Here is a 20,797-nt window from a genome sequence, read left to right as displayed (position 1 = left end):
GAGATGGGGCGGTCCCAGCTCTAAAAGGTGGCGGACATGAATTGCATGTGGTAAGTCAAACTAAGTCATATGTCTGGGTTTTATTGGCAATCGCCGTGGACGTTCATAATGTTAACAACACAAACTTATAGTGAATCAATGGCATGATTTAGCGTGTACTTGTGCTGTAGTTCCGTCCCCCCTGCACGCCTCCAGGCGCTTGTCCAGGCGCAAATAATTGTAAAGCTTTATCTGTCTTTTATAAATGTGATCAAACTAAATACTCTTTGAAGATACGAAGTATGCAATACTACTCTATAGATACTCAATATTTATATATATAATAATACTCAAAATAAATATGAGATTGGCAGAAACTGCGTGTGTTACCTCATCTTTAAATATATTTGAATACAATTTTAATCGATTTTACACATGCAAAGCAGTATTTATTAAGCAAGTAACCCGAAATGCATTCTTCCTTTTAAGGTTAAAGAAGTAAAAACTTATAGGAATAATGTGTATAGAACATGTATTATTTGTATCTGTGTACTTTCTTTGATTTTAAATGAAAAACCTTTCTCATATCTTGCAGTCACATTAGCTTTATTATCTCTAGCTTTAATGAGTTTAACATACACATAGAAACTTCAATATTTTTTTTTATGATTTTAAACAGTTTAAGCACCATTACTTTCTGGAGGTATAAAACTATATTAAGTGGGATGAAAAATACTAGATTTATCACAATTAATAAATGAAACATGCTCCTTAAACTTTTGTTTAGAACTTAATCAATAGTATTGTGGGCTGTAGCACAAAGCATCATGCACAAAAACATTATATTTCCAAAGCTGTCTGCTATATTTTCAAGCAATATTAGGAAAACAACACATGAAGTTTTATTGTGACCTGTGGATGCTCCTGTAATCGCAAGCAGCACTTTGTATAACCTGGCAATTTCTAGCAATCTAATCATTTCTTGTAGCACAAGGACGTGCATTCAAGGTATGATTTCATTTACCCTGTTGTCAGGAGATTTTTATTAGAAGGTACGCAACTTTGTTTTCACAAATTGTGTTTAAAAGGCACAGGCAGATCCTATTCAGTCTCTCTGTCGTGCGCTGATACAGACCTGAAGCGCTGGCATGTAAATCTGCATTTATATTGAATTGAAGACATTATTAGATTTTCCTGAAATAGTGATGGCTGTGCATGCCATGTCAGCATGCAAAGGCTCAAGAAAAAGTGCGTTTGAGCAGCTGTGTGCCATTAAATAGTTTTATCCCACCATGGTCACTGTGCTGTCTAAAGCGACCGGCTCATTAGACGTGCTTCTGGCTGGGATGGACAGCCGATAGCAGCTTTTGTGTCATCTAGCCTGACAGATAATGTGCCAGAATCATGTCCCCTATTTACTTTTCAACACCATTCTCGATCCATGACGGACTTAATTAACTCATGTAAGCTAGCTAATAGTAAGTCTATTTCAGCACCGTCTCAATTTGCACAACAAGGACAAAGTCAATACCAGCTGTATTAAATCTAAAAGTACCTTTAAAAGTGAAAATTGATCCAATTTACTTGTTTTGCCTTCATGTTTCTTGTTTTACTATGTGGGGTTCATCTGTAAACGCCTTGTAAAATACAAATGATCAGGAAATCAGGCTGGCTATTCTTATATTTCAAAATCTTGGATTAAAATGCAATAAATTGCTCTTTCTCCCATTAAATCCTCCAATGTGTATATCCATATTTCATGTCAGAATATTAAAGCAAAATGAATCATTAAAAGCTTTTCTTTTGACCTAAAGTGTTTGTATATTTCAAAGCCATTGTGTAGCTGTTGGCACACTTGATCTTGCACATGCGGATAGTAGAGCTTTGAATCTAAATTACTGTATTTAACATGTTGGTATATAAGTTTTTGTTTACATTTGGTCAAATGAAATCATTAGATTTGTACTGTCATGGCTAGTCACTTTCAGAAGTTGCAGTTATGCTTTCTTTTCTCCAGAAAGAATGGGAAACATGTACGTTCTTATATTTCTTTGAAACGTTTTTAATACATTTTTAAAATGTCAATACTTACTAAATTTTTTATATTATAAAAGTACAACTTTAGCTTGAATTAAAGACTGTGTTTATGTAATATTTAGCTGTGTACATACAAAGTCTTTTTATATGATTTTAGAGCATTGATCCAAAATTAGCATTTTATAATTACCTTCACCAATTGTAATATATAGGACTCCCTTTGGATCAGTAAATTGCAACAACATTGCAGTAAATCGTGTATTTAAACAGCTTCTTCTTTAGGGCAATGCTCTACCGCATAATTCTGTTTTAATCATGCTGTGTTTTCAGACACTGTGTATTCAGTGCACTTGCTAGTTTGTAAGTGCACTCAGCTTTCCTGTAGCTCAGTGGTAAGAGCATTGCGTTAACAACGCAAGGTTGTGGGTTCGATTCCAGGGATTGCAAATACCTATGTAAAATGTATAGGATAATGCAATGTAAGTCGCTTTGGATAAAAGCGTCTGCCAAATGCCTAAATGTAAATGTAAATGTTGTAAACATGTAAAGTCAGTGTGTGGGTGCTTGATCGAGCCAGTGCTTTTTGTTTAAGCACCTCTGATGCTGTTTCTTAATGTTCAGTTGAGTTTCACACCCGCTTGTATTTAACTGTGATTAACATTCTCTTAGACTCTCATTTGCATGGTTTGACAGCTGAAATCAGTCGGTGACAGGTCCCTGGCTGTTGGACTGTAGCCCTGAATGTTCTGTAAAAGCGCCAGATCTTGTTAATGCTCCCTGTCTTTTGTTTGATGTACTGCAGTAGATTCATGAGATTGGAGCGGGTCAGGAGGTGTGTTGACAGTACACCAGCAGTTTTTCTAGCCTATTGGTGACATCGTTCATTCAACTCACTAGGTGCCCTAAATTCTCTATAAACTGTCTTGAAGTGTGCAGTTTTGTTTCATTTGTTCATGAATCTCCAGTCAAAACCTTCGGTAACACTTTCCTAGAAGCATGTATCTATAATGCATTATAAAAGTAGTTTTAAAGCATTGTAATGCACCTTTTAATGCATTTTAATGTTATTACAGAAAATACCCTTAGCAATTCATTGTTACAGTACACATTTGTAATTGGTTATAATTCTTTACAACTACATATAATGCATAACAACACACATTATGAAGAATTATAATGCATTTTTCCCTTTAATAGCTCTTTATAATGCATTATACATAAATGCTTCAAGGAAAGTGTAACCAAACTTTCTTTTTGGACTTATTGGAGCCAACAGAGGTTAGTGCATGCCAATCCTGAACACGATTTTTAACAATGTATATCTGTGATGTTTAAAATGAGCCGTGGGCTCAGCTCGTGAGTCGTTATGCTGGCCGAATCTAGTCACGCCGCCAGCTGATGCTAATATCACTGACCTACTGTCTTCTTTCTAATGAAGATCTTTGTGATGGAGGCAAGGTTATGTGCCATTAGGAGATACTTTCCATCCACAGTGACTTTCGGCCCACTAATTACGCAGACAATCCCGCCGGAGGAGCCTGAGGTTAAGTGCTTTTCTCCAAAGGCTCTGTAATGATTGAACAGGATTGTGTTCTTACTAACTCTCCATTCCCTGAGTCACCCAACTTGGGCCTGAACCTGCACACTTGATGTTGGCATGCCAGGTCTTTGACCCCCCGCTGCCTCTGCCACACGATGTTGGCGCTGGATTTTCATGCTTGAATTAAAATAATTTAATGTGTCAGTTTACATTTCTCTCCAGTGCTTGTGAAGCGGAGCAGGCAGTTATGTCCGTCACAGGAATAAGGAATAGGAGATATTAAAGAGCACAGTCATGCTCTCCTGGGTTAATTTTCTTAAACAGTTCTTCATAAATAGAGAAGCAGTGGAAATAAAGAGAATACCTGAAGGACACAAGTACCTCACGTGTTTTGACGCCATACCATAGCTTTGTGTAAGGAGCGGGTGAGTCATTATTTGCTGAAAAGCCGGCCCGCTGCTGTAGTTTCCAAATCTCATTTGGCTCTTGGCGCTTTGCATCACATGAAACATTAACCAATTTTATTTGATCAAACGTGGCACGACACATCGACAGCGGAAGTGTTTTTTAGGAAATAACAAATTCAGTCCATTCCTTGCACAAAGCTATTGTATGACCTTATATACAATATATATACAATTATATGACATACAACAATATTTCTGTAATCATTTAGCACACGCTTTAAAAGTCCAATGTGTAATTTTTTTGCAGGATCTAGTGACAGAAATGCAATATAATGTGCATTACTATGTCTTCAGAGGTGTATAAAGATCTTCCATAATGAAGCTTTCCTGTAGCTCAGTGGTAAGAGCATTGCATTAACATCGCAAGATTGTGGGTTTGATGCCAGGGGATGGCACATACCTAAGTATAAATGCATAGGTTACTGCAATGTTAAGTCGCTTTGGATAAAAGCGTCTGACAAATGCATAAATGTTAATGTAACGTTTCTTTACCTTAGAAAGAGCTATTATGAGCGCACTTTGTAAATACGTTAACTCTTTCGCTAAAGAAGCGAAAACCTGACGACATCGTAGTCCTGTGTCAGCCACTGTAGTGCTTGGAAATTGAGGGGTGGAGTGATCCATTTATTGCAATTTGTAACATCACCTCTATAAGGCGCTAAATTTCATACACTGGACCTTTAATATAAGTTGTATGGACTGCAATATTTTTTTTTCTTTAGTTGTCCATTCACTTTTATACTTCATGGGAAAGACCATTTTATCCATCTGCTCAATCATTTTCTTCCACAAGAGAGAAAGTCATGTGGGTTTGGGTGACACACGAGTGAGCTCTCACCCTAATGATGAGAAAGTTTTCGTTCTTGGCTGAACTATCCCTTGAAACGTCAAGATGTAAACCACTGTCGAGTTTAAAGTGCACCTGCTCGCTCTCAACAATGAAGAGCGTGGAGACGGTCTGCTGCTGGGCTGAATTATTTTCTCTCCTTCGAGAACTCCTTTATAAAAGCAGAACCAAATTCAGATATGTGGTTTCAGGCTGCGCTCTCAGAGAATAGATGCTGAAATGAATGTTCATCATTTGAGGCAAAGATGAATAAGCTCTTTTATACCGGGACTGATGTGTGCTTATTTAATCTCAATCATTTTCCTCTCTTGGCATAGAAAATCATCCCCAAACTGTCAGAAATGAATGTTTCAGAGCGCTCTGCTGTTGTTTAATTCTAAACTCTGCATTTTTTTCACTTTGCCGAGCAGCGGGTTTCTACACTTCCAATCGTAACGGCCAGAAAAAATATGAAGTCATAACCACAGTATCTGTTTTCCCCCGTACAAAAGCTCAAGAAACATTAGACTGGACTAATAACATACATTCAGTGGAAAAACCTTTTAAGGAATTAGTGATGAAATCACTCTGTGAAGGAAATTTAAACAGAAAAGTCACTCTTGGTTGGGTTTGGAAAGCAATCAACATTAAGGGGGACTTATTTTAGTACCAGACCTGTTGTGCTTCAGGCTAAAACCAAAAAAAGGTTTGCTGTTCTATCGATTTCAATTCTCAGTCACGGCCCGCATTGACTACAATATTTACAGAAGTGTAATGATGGTGTGGTTTTTCGACGCCGCTTGGTTAAGATTAGGTTTAAAATGACATCTGAGCCCGCGGGTCCAATATGATTTCTCTGCACCGCTCATTCTTTGCACCAGGTGGGCAAGAGACCTTCGGGGTGCAGCTGAGTGACCGCACCTCAAGCTGTCTCTCTCTATCTCTGTCTCTCAGCTTGGCTTTTTGCTTCCAGTAGAAGGATTTTAATGATTAAGTCCCACCTGCCACAGATGCACCTTTCCCCCCCTTGAGAAGCCCACCCGCACCTCAGCCCGCCTCATCTTTTCCATTCCCGGCTGGGAGAGACGGAGAAAAAACTAAGACTTGAGAAACAACCTGTTCTCAGAGATGCCACAGGTCCATTCCCACACATAGTTTGGTCACGCGGTCAGTTTGTCCGGTGCACTACTAATAAGGAAAACAAAGTTATTTAAACTTAGACTCGTAATTTCATCAACAGCAGTTCGGTTGCATTTTTTGTCCTAAGTGTGTGTTTGGCAGTTGTTCTGTATGCAGTGGAGTGCTGGGAGTCTTTTCAAGGACACGTTACCTGGGTTGAAAGCTCCAAAAAGCTGCTGCTTCAGGATGTCTTTTTATTCATCTGAGGATATTAATAAAGTATTTCTTACATTGTGTACTTTAGATTTGGTTCGCCAGGCTGTTTTTCTCTAGATATAAACGTCTTTCATTTTCTGTGAATCCTTACTTGCATTTCTTCCGGAATGCACATCTTACAGTAAAAAGTAAACATTATAAGCTTTTACATGTATACAGTGAATACCTTTCTCTGCATATTACATGTAAAATAGTGGCTTCACGGTACAGTGGTGGCCAACATTGATGTCCCAGGGGCATATTTGTATAGTGTCTGCTTTTAATGCTACCTCAGGTTAGATTAAATCATCAAAATATGAGTGTATGGACAAAACATTTAAGGTATTTATTGGACAAAATTATTTGTCAAAAAAGTAAATAGCAGAGAATATGGGTTACTTGAATAAAAAAATACTGAAAATAAAAAAACTAAAGAAACCCTCACAGACATTCTAATGGTTTCCATTAAGATATCATTATAAACCTTTAGCTTTTTTCTTCAAAACCATTACAAAATGCATTTACATTACATTTATGGCATTATTACATATATTCCACCAATAGAGTCCATCACATATCAGTAGACACCATTATAGTTCCAATAAATCAAATACAATTGCCATTATAACCTTAAAATCCATTAAAGTTGATATTGTGGTTTGGGCAGGGTTCTATTGTTTTTCAGCAGGGACTGTATATAAAATAGAAGCTCAAAGGAAACTGATTTTAAAATATATTTGAGTGCTACATTTTCCAAAGTTGGAGTTCACTTTTGGCCAGAACTATATATACATTTGGCTGATGCTTCTATGTTTGATCAGTTGAAACCATTGTGCTGCCATAGTATGCACGTAGTAAGACGAATTTACTGCAAAAAATCCCCTTGGTGAATTCTTAAGTGGTTAGTTCATCCAAAAATGAAAATGAATTTACTTACATTCATGTCATTCCAAACCTGTATGACTTTCTTTCTTCTGTGCAAGACAAGAGGAGAACATACTGATCATGAGAGATCATCATAATGTTTCTCATTTTCCATACAATGACTGAGACTCTCTGTCGCATTCTGTCCAACGTCTCATTTTATGAGTAAATGATGACGGGATTAAAATGTGGGTGAATTATCTCTGTAAATACTCAAAGAAGACATAAATCAGTCTAAAAGTCAACATTGATGTTGGTTTTCCTTCATTTTTATCTCGCAGAATACCACTTTGAGATAAAGTGTATGTTGACTAACCTTTGGGAAAAGTGCAGTCTCGGAGCGCTCCGTTTGATTTGGGATTGTCAAATACAATCAGATGGTGGGAGTCAGCGTTGCGAAAGGGTGAAGTTGAGCCAAGGGCCTCTCGCCAGTTCCCATTCCCGCTCCACGGAGGAGTCAAATCTCTCACTCCATCAAAGCTGCAAATGTCACGGTGTTCCGTCATCATCACACAGAGCCACTCAAAGCACTGATAAGCACCTGGACATGACTCTGTCATATTTAAAACAGGAAAAACGTTTCTTTTTGTTTTGAAACCAGATGTTAGGCAGAGTATCCAAATGTATTTTTTCTTCCATGAAATTAAAGTAGATGGCATGGTTTACTGCACAGGTCATATGATATTAGATATCCTATATAAAACTGCAAGTTTTTCAAGTCTTCTTGGGTTTTTTGCTCTTCAAAATCTCCTCGTCCTAACTCTAAATTATAAAGTTAGTCCAAACTTCATTGGTTCTGACATGCGACCAAGCATTATGTAACAAGTTGATATATTCACTGGGAAAATTAGAGAACTTTATCAATTTAAATTTCATTTTATTTCTCACAAAAAGCTTTTATTTTGCTTAAGAAGACTTGGACTGAATGGCTAAAGTCTGCTGGCCATTTCTACAAAGAGAGAACATCTGAGAGACAGGTGCAGCTGCCAGCTGCTGGTAATACGCTTTCTTTCTCTGTTCTCATATCGGACTTAAAGGCACGTGGCTTGGGTGATGAAACTGAGTTGAAAGTGAAACACGGGTCAAGGTTTATTTAAATAATTCGATTTCAGTCTCTCTGTGGCTTTTGTGTGAAATGGCGTGACTTTGAGGGCTTTGAGTGGCAATACACCATTTATGTCCTTATGTCCAGCTGCAGCAAGTCTTCGATGGATGGTTTGAGCTTTTTTTACAGAAAGAATCTTGAATGATAGTCATCTGCCCTGAATAACTGACTTTTGAACTCGGTATTGCAATTTTATGTCTGTACGCTTTTGTGTGTGGGTATGGTTGGCTTAGACCTGATGTGGCTATGTGACGTGTGATTTGACAGTGCTGTTTTGGTACTGCAGGCCTTTTTATAGGGATAGTTCAGCCAAAAATAAAAATCCTTTCATTGTTTCTTCACAGTCATGCCATTCCAATCCTGCATGACTTTCATTCATCTGCAGAACACAAAAGATGATATTTTAAAGAATGTTGGAAACTAAACAACATTGGGACCTATTGACATCCATTGTGTGGACACAAAACCATTTTGGCAATTGTATACTCCAGTTTATTGTTGCTTAGATTCACTTGTCCCAAAACATAAGTGTTGTTTTGTCATGGTTGTTTTTGTAAAGGTCCAGTGTAGGAAATTTAGCGGCATCTAGCTGTGAGGTTACGAATTACAATCAATGGCTCACTCCACCCCTCCCTTTACAACCACTACGGTGGCTGACACAGGAATAAGATGTCGTCAAGTTTCCACTTCTTTGCCGAAAGAGTTAACGTATTTACGAAACGCGCTCAGTAGAGCAGTTTGTCCGTTTAGGGCTAGTGTAGAAACAATATGGCAAATTCCATGCCAGGAGACCCATGCTGTATGTAGATAGAAATATCTCATTCTAAGGTAATAAAAGGTAACTCTTCATTATGTAAGGTCTTTATACAACTCTGAAGACATAGTTATGCATATTATATTGCATTTCTGTCAATAGATTCTCCAAATAATGACACATTGGAGCTTTAAGGCTAGACGGATTTCTACCAGACTCTTCTCAGAATCTCAGTATGAAAGAATAACCGAGGCTAATGGCTTGCTTTCCTTCAAGATGTCTTTCAGTAATTGTACACATTGTGGGGTGACATAGGCTAGTGGTTTAAGTGGCTTTCAACTACAGTAGTGCAGGCTTAAACCCTACCAAGACTGATCATTGAGCTGTTAGCATTGTTCCCTCGTGCCGGGCACTTACTTTAAGTTATTCTGGCGGGACTGGGCTGTAATTTGCTTTGGATAAAAGTGCATTCTAAATAACAAATTAGCTTTTAAGAATGTATCGTACATAACAATAAATAACAGGTTTCACGGGACACAACATAGTATTGGAAATGTTCTCTGAGCAAAATGAGGTAGAAACATTTATGGCTTTGTTAACAAGGCATCAGTCAGGAGACTAAGACTGCTTTTTTGTTGTTAAAAGCCCGCAGTTGTTTACCTGGCTGATGTAGTTCAGCTCGACGACGCATTATATAGTATGTTTTAATCTTTCATTTACTTTTTCCTAATGACATGCAGTCTTGCGAGTACCGCCAATTTTGTCAGCATTGTTAGAGGCCTTGCCTTGGAAACAGCAGCCCGGCATGATCATTACCCGCATCAACAACTGACTGTGTGTGTGTGCTTTTTTTATAATGCTTTGTGTACTGTAAGTGTGCAATGCTCCATTGCCTGTTGGTGACTGTTTTTATACAGCTGAAGAGGTTAGTAACTATGACGACAGACATTTACCCCATTTTATATTTCTAAAATGCCCATCTTACATACAAGGTCCAAAACACATAGCTCCAAAAAATGTAAATTACACGGAACTCCGCACCCGCTCACAACTCACCAACGTTTCCCAGGTAACAGTCATTACTTTCATAGGTTTCATTCTCCAGATGCTGAGGTGTTTTTAAGAGATGGTGCTTTTGAATTTATTTGAGCGACTCGTACACTCTGGAGTCTTATAGGATGGATGACAGCTCAGATGAGAAACAAATCGAATATCCCACTTCCTTTTTCAGTCTGTGATGTTCCAATACAAGCAAAATAAATGTTCGTTCTTTTAGCATTTAAATATGTGTTTGTCATTAACTAAAAAGGTAATTGTAATGTGGTGCACCCTTAAAATTAAAGGTTCCTTAAAGGTTCTTTGTTAATCCATATGGTCTGTAAAGAACATCCGCATGGGGCCTTTCTTTTGCACAAAAGGTTTTGGTAGTAAAAAGAGGAAACCTTTCTTGTACGACTGAAAAGTTCTTTATGTGAAATCAAATCTGGTCATATGCCATTGCTGCAAAGTTCCCTTTATATAGTGATGGTCATCCAAAAACGACATTTCTATCGTCATTTATTCACCCTCCTGTCATTTCAAACCTGTATGACTTTCTTTCTTCTGCAGAACACAAAAGAAGATATTGTGAAGAATGTTGTTAACCGGCACCCATTCACTTCTATTGGTTTTGTGTCCATACAATAGAAGTGAATGGGTGCTGAAGATGTTCGGTTATCAACTTCAAAATATCTTCTTTAGTGTTCTGTGAAAAAAGAAAGTTATACAGGTTGAATTGACAAGAGGGTGAGTGACAGAATTTTCTTTTTTGGGTTTCTTTATGTTTCTTGTTTCTTTGGTCAATCTACAGTGCATCTGTGTACCTGAGTATCACAACAGTACATTTTTGTTAGGGATGACAATCGTACCTCAAGATGATTTTGAAGGAAGTTTGCTAGGTTTAGTCCACTTAAAGCACGTTGAAGTTTTCACACATACTCCATGTGTGCTGTTCTGGCCGTAATAACTGTTCTGGCCAAACAGAGCTCTCTGGTGCCGAGTGCACATGTGAAGAACGGTAATTACAGCAGGCTCTTTCACACATACACACTTTTTCCTGTCATCAGTTTTAATGATCGGCCCTGACCACAGTCTTCAAACCCCCGGTAAGTCTGTCCTGAAACGAAGCATGGCTCTTTGTAATGCTCCTCTGGTATTGTTCCCTGCAATTTATCCTGACACTTGAGGTAGAGTATAACAGAGGTAAATTAAAAAAATAGAGAGAAATGAAAAAAGCTAGTTTTATGTAAGGCTTTGATTCTTCAGACACACTACATTGGAAAGCTAATAAGTCGAGTGTGGAATTTCAGTGTCACTAATATAAGGGAATTGCAGGAATAATGACTTCCATGAATCAAGACAAATGTTTTGGGTTGCTTTAGAAATAGACCTCTTCAGATGATGTAAACGGCGTTGGTTCAATGCTGGTGCAGAACACCCAGTTCTTTAACACTACATAAACGTTTGAACAAAATACAACCAGTAGAACATTTATAACCGATTTAAAATGTTAAACAAATATCCTTACGATTTATTATATATGTAAGAAAATACTTATAATAAATAAATAAAAATTAAAACAGGAAGTGATTCTGGACCACTGTTTTTTAATACATAGTTACTTTAGCTTCAAAGGGTTAAATAGATGCAATAAATAAAATATAAATTATATTAATATGATGACAGATACAATATAAACAATTCAGTATGCCAATATTTTAATGAAATTATTGCATTGGTTATATTTTAAATGCTGATAAAGCTATCAATATGTCAATGAGTGATTTTTATACTTTGATCCTAAATATTTTTAAGTATGCTTACAACATGCAAAAAAGAATTCATGAAAAGAATCCAAATCAGGCAGAAATTATCTTGTAAACACACTTGTTCATGTATTAAGGATTTAAAATGCCAACACCCTTGCAAGCACTGTAAAAAGACTGTAAAACTAATATTTTCCTGCTTTGAAGTAAAAAGAAACATGAAATGTTTTCCTTTGTGATTTAGCCGTTCGTGCATCAAAGGGTTAAAGAAATGAAGCATGTTTGAGAGTTAAAACCTATGTGGTGAGAAGAGTCATTACCAGAATACATCCCTACATCTGTGATGGTTTCATTAAACTCCAGAAATAAACAGTGTTTTGCCTCATATGCAGCATGAAAAAGCAGTTGTTTTATTGAAACTGAATGTTCTGCTTGGGCCACAGCGCTGCAAATCAAAGCTATGAATTTTGATGCCAGTCGAAGGGCCAAGTTCAGCTATTGCATGTGGTTCTCATTACATTCAGCAAATGGGAATAAAATAAGTCTGTTTCTGTGCTCAGATGTCCAGGTAAAAGGGGAGACATCTGTCCACAATGAAGTGTTTGCTTTTGTAATACAGTCCGCTTCAGTTATTCTGCAATCAGGAATGGCCCACAAAGTAAAAAATGAAAACGGGACAGGAGAGGAAAACTTTTAGCACTATCTTAAATACCATTTTCTAAAATTCTTATCCTAGAAGTTGTTTTCGAGCACACGTCGTATGAATTTAAAGAAACAACTGTTCCGTCTCGGTCATCAGAATTAGATCTAGTTTTATAAGAGTGAAAGCAGATTTATGTAACCAAATGATGTTGTCAAGACCGGCCCAACACAAGATACAAGCTGCTTTTCACTGCTGTCACAGTGTGAGCCAGACCAACTAAACTGCATTCTCAACATCAGGTCAAAAACATCACACACCCCGTTTGCAAGCTTCGATTGAAGGGCCATCAATTGTCCTCAGGGCCGGTCTGACCGTTGGGACATTCTGTCAAAGTCCAGAATTGCCGTCCCATACAACCAGGTGCGAACGTATTATAAACGTGAATGCACGCAACGCGAAGGCATTAGCGACTCGGACACGTATTCATGTAACACAATTCACACGTTACATACAACATCCCCCCCATCGACAGACAAAATTGGTGGAGGGCCAATGTTGTGGGCCGAATAATCCAGGGTGAATTTGCTTCCCAGTCCGCCCCTGGCTATCCTTAACTTGTCGGACAATAGGGAAAGATACATCTTGAGGCAAAAGTTATTGCTCATTTTCAACACTATACTCCTTTTCTAGTTGAATTCGTATTGACGTGCATTGAGTCTTTATTCTGTTTTTAAACAGACCAGCCCATAGGAGCCATTCTAAATCTCTGTGAGTGTTCTATATAGACAGCAATGACATTAAGAGCAAACGGAGACTCGTGCTGAAATCTATTGCTTTTAAAGTGATACATTTGAGAAAAAGACTCAAATCAGAGATTTCATTACGAACTCATCAGAATCTATCAAGACCAAATTATCTATCCACATGTTATTGCTTTTTTATATGTCAGTAATTATCTTTTTTTTTTTAGGAGAAATGTTAGATACAAAATTGAACTTACACATGAGAACTATTTTTTTGTCTTTTGAGCTAATAATGAGAGCAGCTCCGCATCAATTTTCATCTGGAAAATGAAATGGAAAAAATTAAATTTGCTTTATTTTTTCTCTATAGAGCATTAATGTAGCGCTCTAGCTTATGATTAAAACAGCTTTGTGGTACATTTTACCTCCTGGGTGGCTTGCATATCCCCTGCCATGCTAAAAGCATGTTTGCTTACGGTTGCCGTTGGATTTGTTAAACGGTGCGTTAAAAATATGAAACTAAATTAGCAGAAAAGAGCTCTTTGTTTTTTTACCTCACTGATGATATGCCCTTGTATTCTGCAGTGAACTGCAATTGTCCTTTTTTACTTTCTTCACATACATCATTAGATCTCTCCATGACACATTACATGAGATCCTTTTCTATTTTCTATTACACATCCAGTTGGATCTGTTATTGTGTCGTAGAAAGAGATAGTGTACAGATCGCACTGATCAAGTTAATCAATTCAACGTTAAGGAAGTAAAAAGTACTAGTTCAAGTTCAACTATGTTTGTGTGTCAATTAAAAGAGACTTTGATTGATTTTTTGGTTTATGTTTATGATTTCATCTTCATGCTTTTATTTAAAGCATCTTACACTATACTTAGAAAAAGGTCTACGCATAGGCTGTGTTGTCTTAAAGGGATAGTTCATTCCAAAAGAACTTTGTCATCATTTATTCACCCTCATGTTGTTCAAAACCCATATCTGACTGTTTCTTCTGAGGAGCGCAAAGGAAGATATTTTGGGAAATATCTCAGTGGTTTTGTGTCCACACAATGGAAGTCAATGGGGGACAATGTTTTTTGGTTAGCAATATTCTTCAAAATATCTTCTGTTGTGTTCTGCAGAACAGCTCAGAAAGGTTGGAAATGAAACGAGGGTGAGTAAATGGTGACAAATTGTCACAGTTAGTTTTGGTTAAGTTTGTTATTGGCATTGGATAGAAAAGTGTCCACTGGTCGCATCCTGAATACAAATGTATTGAAGCAGATGCAACACAGGTGCTGAATATTTGAAATCCTGCTCATTTAATGTACTGCTTTTTGCATGCTGGGTGACATATTTGGATGAAGCCAACCGCATTGCCCCAGTATCTCTCTCGTGCCAGTCTTTTCTCCCATTGCGGCTCTACAGCGCTGAGATGTTCTGCTTCATTTAGCCCATGATGAAGAATTCGCTTTTATTAATCTGGTCACTTTTCTGTGCACACCTGTTTAAATTCCTTGTCCATGCAGCCTCGCAGAAACATTATTTTTAACCTCATGTGGGGTCAGGGGAGATTTCTTTGAGAGATGTCTTTAATTTATTTCTAAAGATTGGTATTATGAACTTAACTTAGTTATACCAAGAAGATGAAATCTTATCGCTCTTTCCTAGCTCTGGAGAGTTCATGTTTATTTGAAAGGGATACTCTGTCATCATTTACTCACCCTCATGTCATTTCATACCTGTATTACTTTGTTCTGATGAATATAAAGAAAGATATTTGGAAAAATGTAAGCAGTTTTCATTACTGGCACATTAATTGTCCCAAATATCCTTCTTTGTGAAGAATAGAAATGTATACAGGTTTGAAACAATCTGAGGTTTAGTAAATGATGAGAGAATTTTCGTTTTTGGGTGAACTATCACCTTAGTCCATCAGCTTAGATATTGCTTATTTTATATATAAATCAATATTTTCAAATAATAGGTCAATTATCTGCAGTTGGGTAAATTTTAAGAAACAGTTCATTCAAACAATGGTCCCCATTAGACTTTCCATAGTGGGAATAAAACTTATTATGGTCAATTCAATGGAGACCAACTATTCCTTTCATTTAAATTGATTGAGTTCATATTAAAATCTTTTGATTGCAGACTTGACAGAAGTCTCTTTCTCTTCTCAGGAAGTTCCTGTCATAGCAACACGCTCCCTACATTGGTTCGGACTTCTTCTCTAATGATGCAGTCCACTCTGGATATGAAGTCTTTCATGACCTTCCCCATGGAGAGCTCCTCTCCGGTCGGCCTGTTCCCCAATTTCAATACGGTAAGCAAGCCCTCTTTCATCTCCCCTCTCTTGGCTCTCTTCCCTTTTAATGTTGGCCTCGTTCCTGTGTGGGTTGACACTGATGGAATTAAAAGTCTGCCGGTTCAGAAAGAAACAGATTGAGTGTGGAGAGCTAATGTTATGTTATACGGATATTGTTCATGATGGATTCTTTCACAAGCTGTTGTTGTCGTCGTGAAATGCTATAAAGTGGGCCAGTATCATTATGTGCTGGTGTTTAGAAGGTCATTATGGCTTCAGTTTAAAAAAAAAGTATGCGGCATTCAATTTTTTTTGGTCAAATTTTCTGCATGAGTGAAATACCAAGATGGTCTGTAAAATTTGCCCAGATGTGTATTATAAACAGATGTTCTTTTCTATATTTCTTTTATACATTTCTTTACTAATTCTTTATTAATGAAGCATGGTATGGGTCGTTTATGTTCATTAAATAGCGATGCTTTATATACTCCATACAGTATATATTTTTTCCTTTTACATTAAAAGTTGACAAATAAAGCATACATGTTTCCTATGGTGTGACAGCACATTTTTGAAAAAGAACTGTTAATATTACATTGTTTTATATTATTAATATTTATATTATCATGTAAAATAGCATAAAATTGATTCTTCATGGTTAGTTTTTTTACTAAATATTCGCTGACACACCATAGGATAAATTTGCAAATTAGTCTGTCAATATCATTGTGATCACTGTCAGAGTGATTATTTTTTCCATCTGATGAAAGATAAAACATTGACAGCCAATCAAAATCCATTTGAATTTAAAGGACTCATTTAGCATTAAGTTAAGAATAAAAATAGTATTGTAGTGTGGATAGTTATATCTTTTCTTCGTATGAATGGGACTTTACTGCTTTAGCATTTAATTTGACCTCCTATTTTCATTTGTGTTTAAGGTTGTTTTCTTGGTTTTGGTTTTCTTCCACAGCTGCTTTGATGCAATGCAAATTGTAAAAGTGCAAAAAAAATCAAATTGATCGGAATGAAGGAACCAGAAGAAATGTAAATTCAAGGAGAGCTGGATCCTTTTTAGTAGTTTCCTTTTTTTTAAGGAGAACATATGTGAGAGTCTTTTTTTTTTAAAGAGTCTGTCTTTTTATTCACGGCAGAAAACATACACTGTATTTCAATTTGGATAAAAAATGGATCACTTGCGAGTTTGTAAGTTTTTGACCTTATTCAGGCTTCTGGTTTTGCATTGCTTTACAGGGATTTTATGTTTTAGCCTTGATACAAAACCAAGCTCAATAAAAGATATTAAACCATATCAGTTCACAGTGCAGTATGGTTTTCATCATATTGGGCTCCCCAAGCATGCTTTACGTTCCATTCTGAACATAGGATGAACATTGTGTGTGTTTGTAGCAGTGTCGTCCCTTCAGACATTGATTCCAGCCACTGGTCCAGTCTCCAAGAATGAGAGGGAGCGAAATCGATTTGTGCTTTTATCTCCCCAAACCAGGCTGCTGAGCTGATGGCAATGAAGGGAGACACGGAGAAAGAGCTGATGTGATCTGAAATAGAAAGAAAGTCCGTCTGAATTTGTAGCTTGTTTAACTGCTTCTGCCTTTTTTGTTCTACCCAATATCTTTCTACTTCTTTCTTGTCGCCTTCTACTTCTCCACTTACTTTTTATTCTCTCTGCTGCACTGTCCTGTTGTGGCCCGAAAGGATAGTTTGAATGAAAACGAGCCAGGATTTGATAATCAGCATGAAGTCAACAGCTCATTCAAGAATCACTGACCGACATGCAAAATGATAATGTGATTTTCACGCATAATATTCATCAGTCGATTGGTAACCGCATGCTGTCTGTAGTCTCACCCCAGTTTGCGCCATAAATAAACAAATAACCGGCAGAAGCTGTCATAATTACTGCTCGACTGTTCCTGCAAATCAAGAGATTCTCCAGACTGCAATCATCTCACCGCAAAATAACCGTAATTATACCGTCTCCCCACAAGGCCATCAAATAAATGATTTTCTCCTAATGAAGCTAATCACAGTATTCTCTGTCGATCTTCCAGGGAACGGCATAATTAGAACTAGCCATGCACATGATTTGCAGTTGTTTTCGAGGTATCACTTGATCAGCTGTTGTTTGTTTGTTTGTCTCTGATTTATCTCACCTCTCTATTCTAAAATCTCCATAACAATCTCCATAAAAAAAAGTACATTTTTGGGACTGTACATCCAGTGTTCATAAGTGTCTTCTTACATTAACCCATTCATAACTGCTTGACGTCTTACGCCTTTTGCTTACGTAAAGACGTGGTCACACATGACCTTTCGCGCCTGTGACTTCCATTCATACGCATGCGAATGCGATGGACCGGAAACGCAAGCCCATCCGAAAATATTTCGCTGCTTAGCATAGTTCAAGTTTGGTGAACTCTGACCTGCGAATTTGCGTCATGTGATTGCTTGAGACCAATAGAAGATCAAAAATGTAAAAGATGGAGGAATCGCTCCTGCCCATTATAGCAGCACCGTCTGAACGAATTCTGCATGCTCAAAGTCTAATCTGACCACGGCATAACCTGTCATTTTGTTTCCAACAGTGATGTTGAGGCAAAAGTTACAGATTGCAGCTTGGAATTACAATGGTTTTGGTGTTAGGTCTTCCAAAATGAACGTACAGTATTTAACATTGTTTTGTGTGTCATAAAAACAAAGTTGCACGTATGTGTCCTGACATATGCCTCTCCTGGCAGTCCATCAGAGCCGACTGTTTGTGGAACATCATGAGCAGGTGTCCTTATGTATAATTAGTGCTTCCTCCAGTCTACACGCAGAGCGAGAAACCCGCAGGTCCCAAGCTGCTATTAGCACGAATCTACCAGATTCCTTAACAAGATATCACAAGTCACGGACAGAATGGTCATAATACCAACAAAATGTAACAAGACTTCTGCAATATTCTATTAGGACTGTTTATGATTTATTATTTATTAAAAATAAAGATGAACAATTAAAAGTTACTGAAAAGTAGTATTTTGTTATTTCTTTGTTTGTGAAGTAATTATTGGAAACAGACATACGTAACCTATGCCTCCCTATATCACCATCTCTGCCTTTCTTTGAAGTCTCTTGCAGAGTAATTTTCTCTATATATATAAAAAGTTTACCGTTGTGAATCACGGTAAGGTACTTTATATACTTGCTCAATAACAGTTTTTCTTCATTCTTAACCAAACAAAGACAGCTTACAGGAAATAAACAATGATAGCTGTAGCTGTTGTTTGCTGTAGAAAAACAACAATGTGACATTTTTCTTCATTTTTACCAATCGACTTCACACAGAAGTACCCGTACTTGTGACATTCAGTCAGGGTCACTCCGTGTACCGTCTATTCAGACTGATAATAATACAAATGATATATAACGGTAAGAGGAAATAGAACAATTTCTCTCATGGTAGTATATTGAATAAAGCTGTGTGGTTGAGGCAGCGTTGGATAAAGAGGAGTTAACCATCAGTAAGATTGTGATTTTGTGCTTGAGTGGGCCGTGGCGATGAGGAATGATCCCGGTGTGATTACAGCCAGCGCATAGTCACGGCTCGCTCCGTCTCTCTCTGTATGACTGAAATCAATGCGGCCAGAGTCACAACAGACTGAGACCAGTTTGTGCTCAGCCAGGTGATCTCAGCCATGAAGAGAAGCAGCACATAATCCATCTGCTCGGCTTTCTGTGCTTCAGAGACGCTCTGCAGCCCGGACAAGGTCACAGCTATCAGAAAGAACGAAAGAAAGAGAGAGAGAGAAATAAAGAGAGAAAAAGAAAGATAGATAGAAAGAAAGAAAGAAAGAAAGAAAGAAAAAAGAACGAAAGAAAAAAGAGAGAGAGAAAGAAAAAGATAGAAAGAAAAAAATAAAGAAAGAACGAACGAACAATGAAAGAAAGAAAGAAAAGGGAGAGAGAGAGAGAGAGAGAGAGAGAGAGAGAGAGAATGAGATAGAAATAAATAAATTAATTAATTAATTAAAACGAAAGAAAGAAAGAAAGAAAATAGAGGGAGAGAAAGAGATAGAAAGAAATAAAAAAGAAAGAAATGAAAACGAAAGAAAGAAAGAAAGAAAGAACGAACCAACGAACCAACGAAAGAAGCAAACGAATGAAAAAACGAACGAAAGAAAATAGAGAGAGCGAGAGCGAGAGAGAGAGAGAGAAAAAGAAAAAGAGAGAAAGAAAGAAAGAAAATAAGAAGGAATGAAAGAAAGAAAGAGAGAGAGAGAGAGAGAGAGAGACAGAGAGAGAGAAAGAAAGAAAGAGAGAGAAAGAAAGAAAGAGAGAGAGAGAGAGAGAGAGAGAGAGAAAGAGAGAGAGAGAGAGAGAGAGAGAGAGAGAGATAGAGAGAGAGAGAAAGAGAGAAAGAAAGAAAGAAAGAAGGAAAGAAAAAATAAAGAAAGAAAGAAAGAAAGAAAAAATAAAGAAAGAAGGAAAGAAAGATAGAAAGAAAGAAGAAAAGAGAAAAGAAAGAAAGAAAGAAAGAGAACCAGTACACACAGTGTTTGAGATGTTGTGTGATGTGTTCTCTGGGGTGTTTGTTGACATGTGGACTGCAGTGAGAATACTGAAGATATGACATGAGCACACTGAGATGAAGAACAGTTAACAGAGCTCCTCTCACATCTCTTCCTCATCGCTCCTCTTTCCTGATCCATATCATGTCAATAAGAAATTCACTTTCATCATAATCTGCCTTTGTGTCTTTTTGCCTTCATAACATTTCCATGATTGAGCTTGTGCATTGTTTCAGAATCATATTCTCAGTCATGCTTCTTGTTTGTTGTTGGTGGTGAGAGTTTGTTTATTTGATAGATTTTTTTATAATGAAGGAATAAAGGTGAATGGCACAAGCTGTAATTTAAATTCATTGGACGCGACTGAGGTCTCTTGCTCTCAGGATAATGTGATTAACAAGCCCTGACTGACAGGTAAAGTCACTCTCAGTGGCATACTAAAAATCTGAAGGGCAAACCATGAGACAGGACATTCCAAAAATGGAGATGTGCAGTATATGAATATTACATAAAAGAAATATACTTTTATTTTAGTTCAAGAAAACGTTTATTAATTTTTAACGTTAATTAAACGTTAATTATTCTTCACTTATATGTATAAAATTATACATTAATATTCGTATGTCTCATGAAAGTAGCAAAATAGTACACTTACAAGTATGCTATTAATACATAGTACATACTGTAGATATTAATACCTAAATAATCCATGTGATAGTAGATACTGTTT

The 20,797-nt window shown here is 37.1% G+C and overlaps 1 protein-coding gene across 3 annotated transcripts in view; it reads left to right on the top strand.

The window, feature by feature from the left end:
- znf385b (zinc finger protein 385B) overlaps window positions 1–20,797 on the top strand; it is a 119,638-nt gene that overhangs the window by 74,663 nt on the left and 24,178 nt on the right. For all 3 annotated transcript variants that reach the window (XM_056754399.1, XM_056754398.1, XM_056754397.1), the window contains one exon: window positions 15,372–15,514. In XM_056754399.1, the coding sequence (XP_056610377.1) occupies window positions 15,372–15,514 (143 nt within the window). The remainder of the gene's footprint in view (window positions 1–15,371; window positions 15,515–20,797) is intronic.

Source organism: Triplophysa dalaica, chromosome 8 (assembly GCF_015846415.1).
Source record: "Triplophysa dalaica isolate WHDGS20190420 chromosome 8, ASM1584641v1, whole genome shotgun sequence".
Taxonomy (NCBI): domain Eukaryota; kingdom Metazoa; phylum Chordata; class Actinopteri; order Cypriniformes; family Nemacheilidae; genus Triplophysa; species Triplophysa dalaica.
The sequence above is the reverse complement of the archived record's forward strand: the minus strand, read 5'-3'. Positions and strand labels throughout refer to the sequence as shown.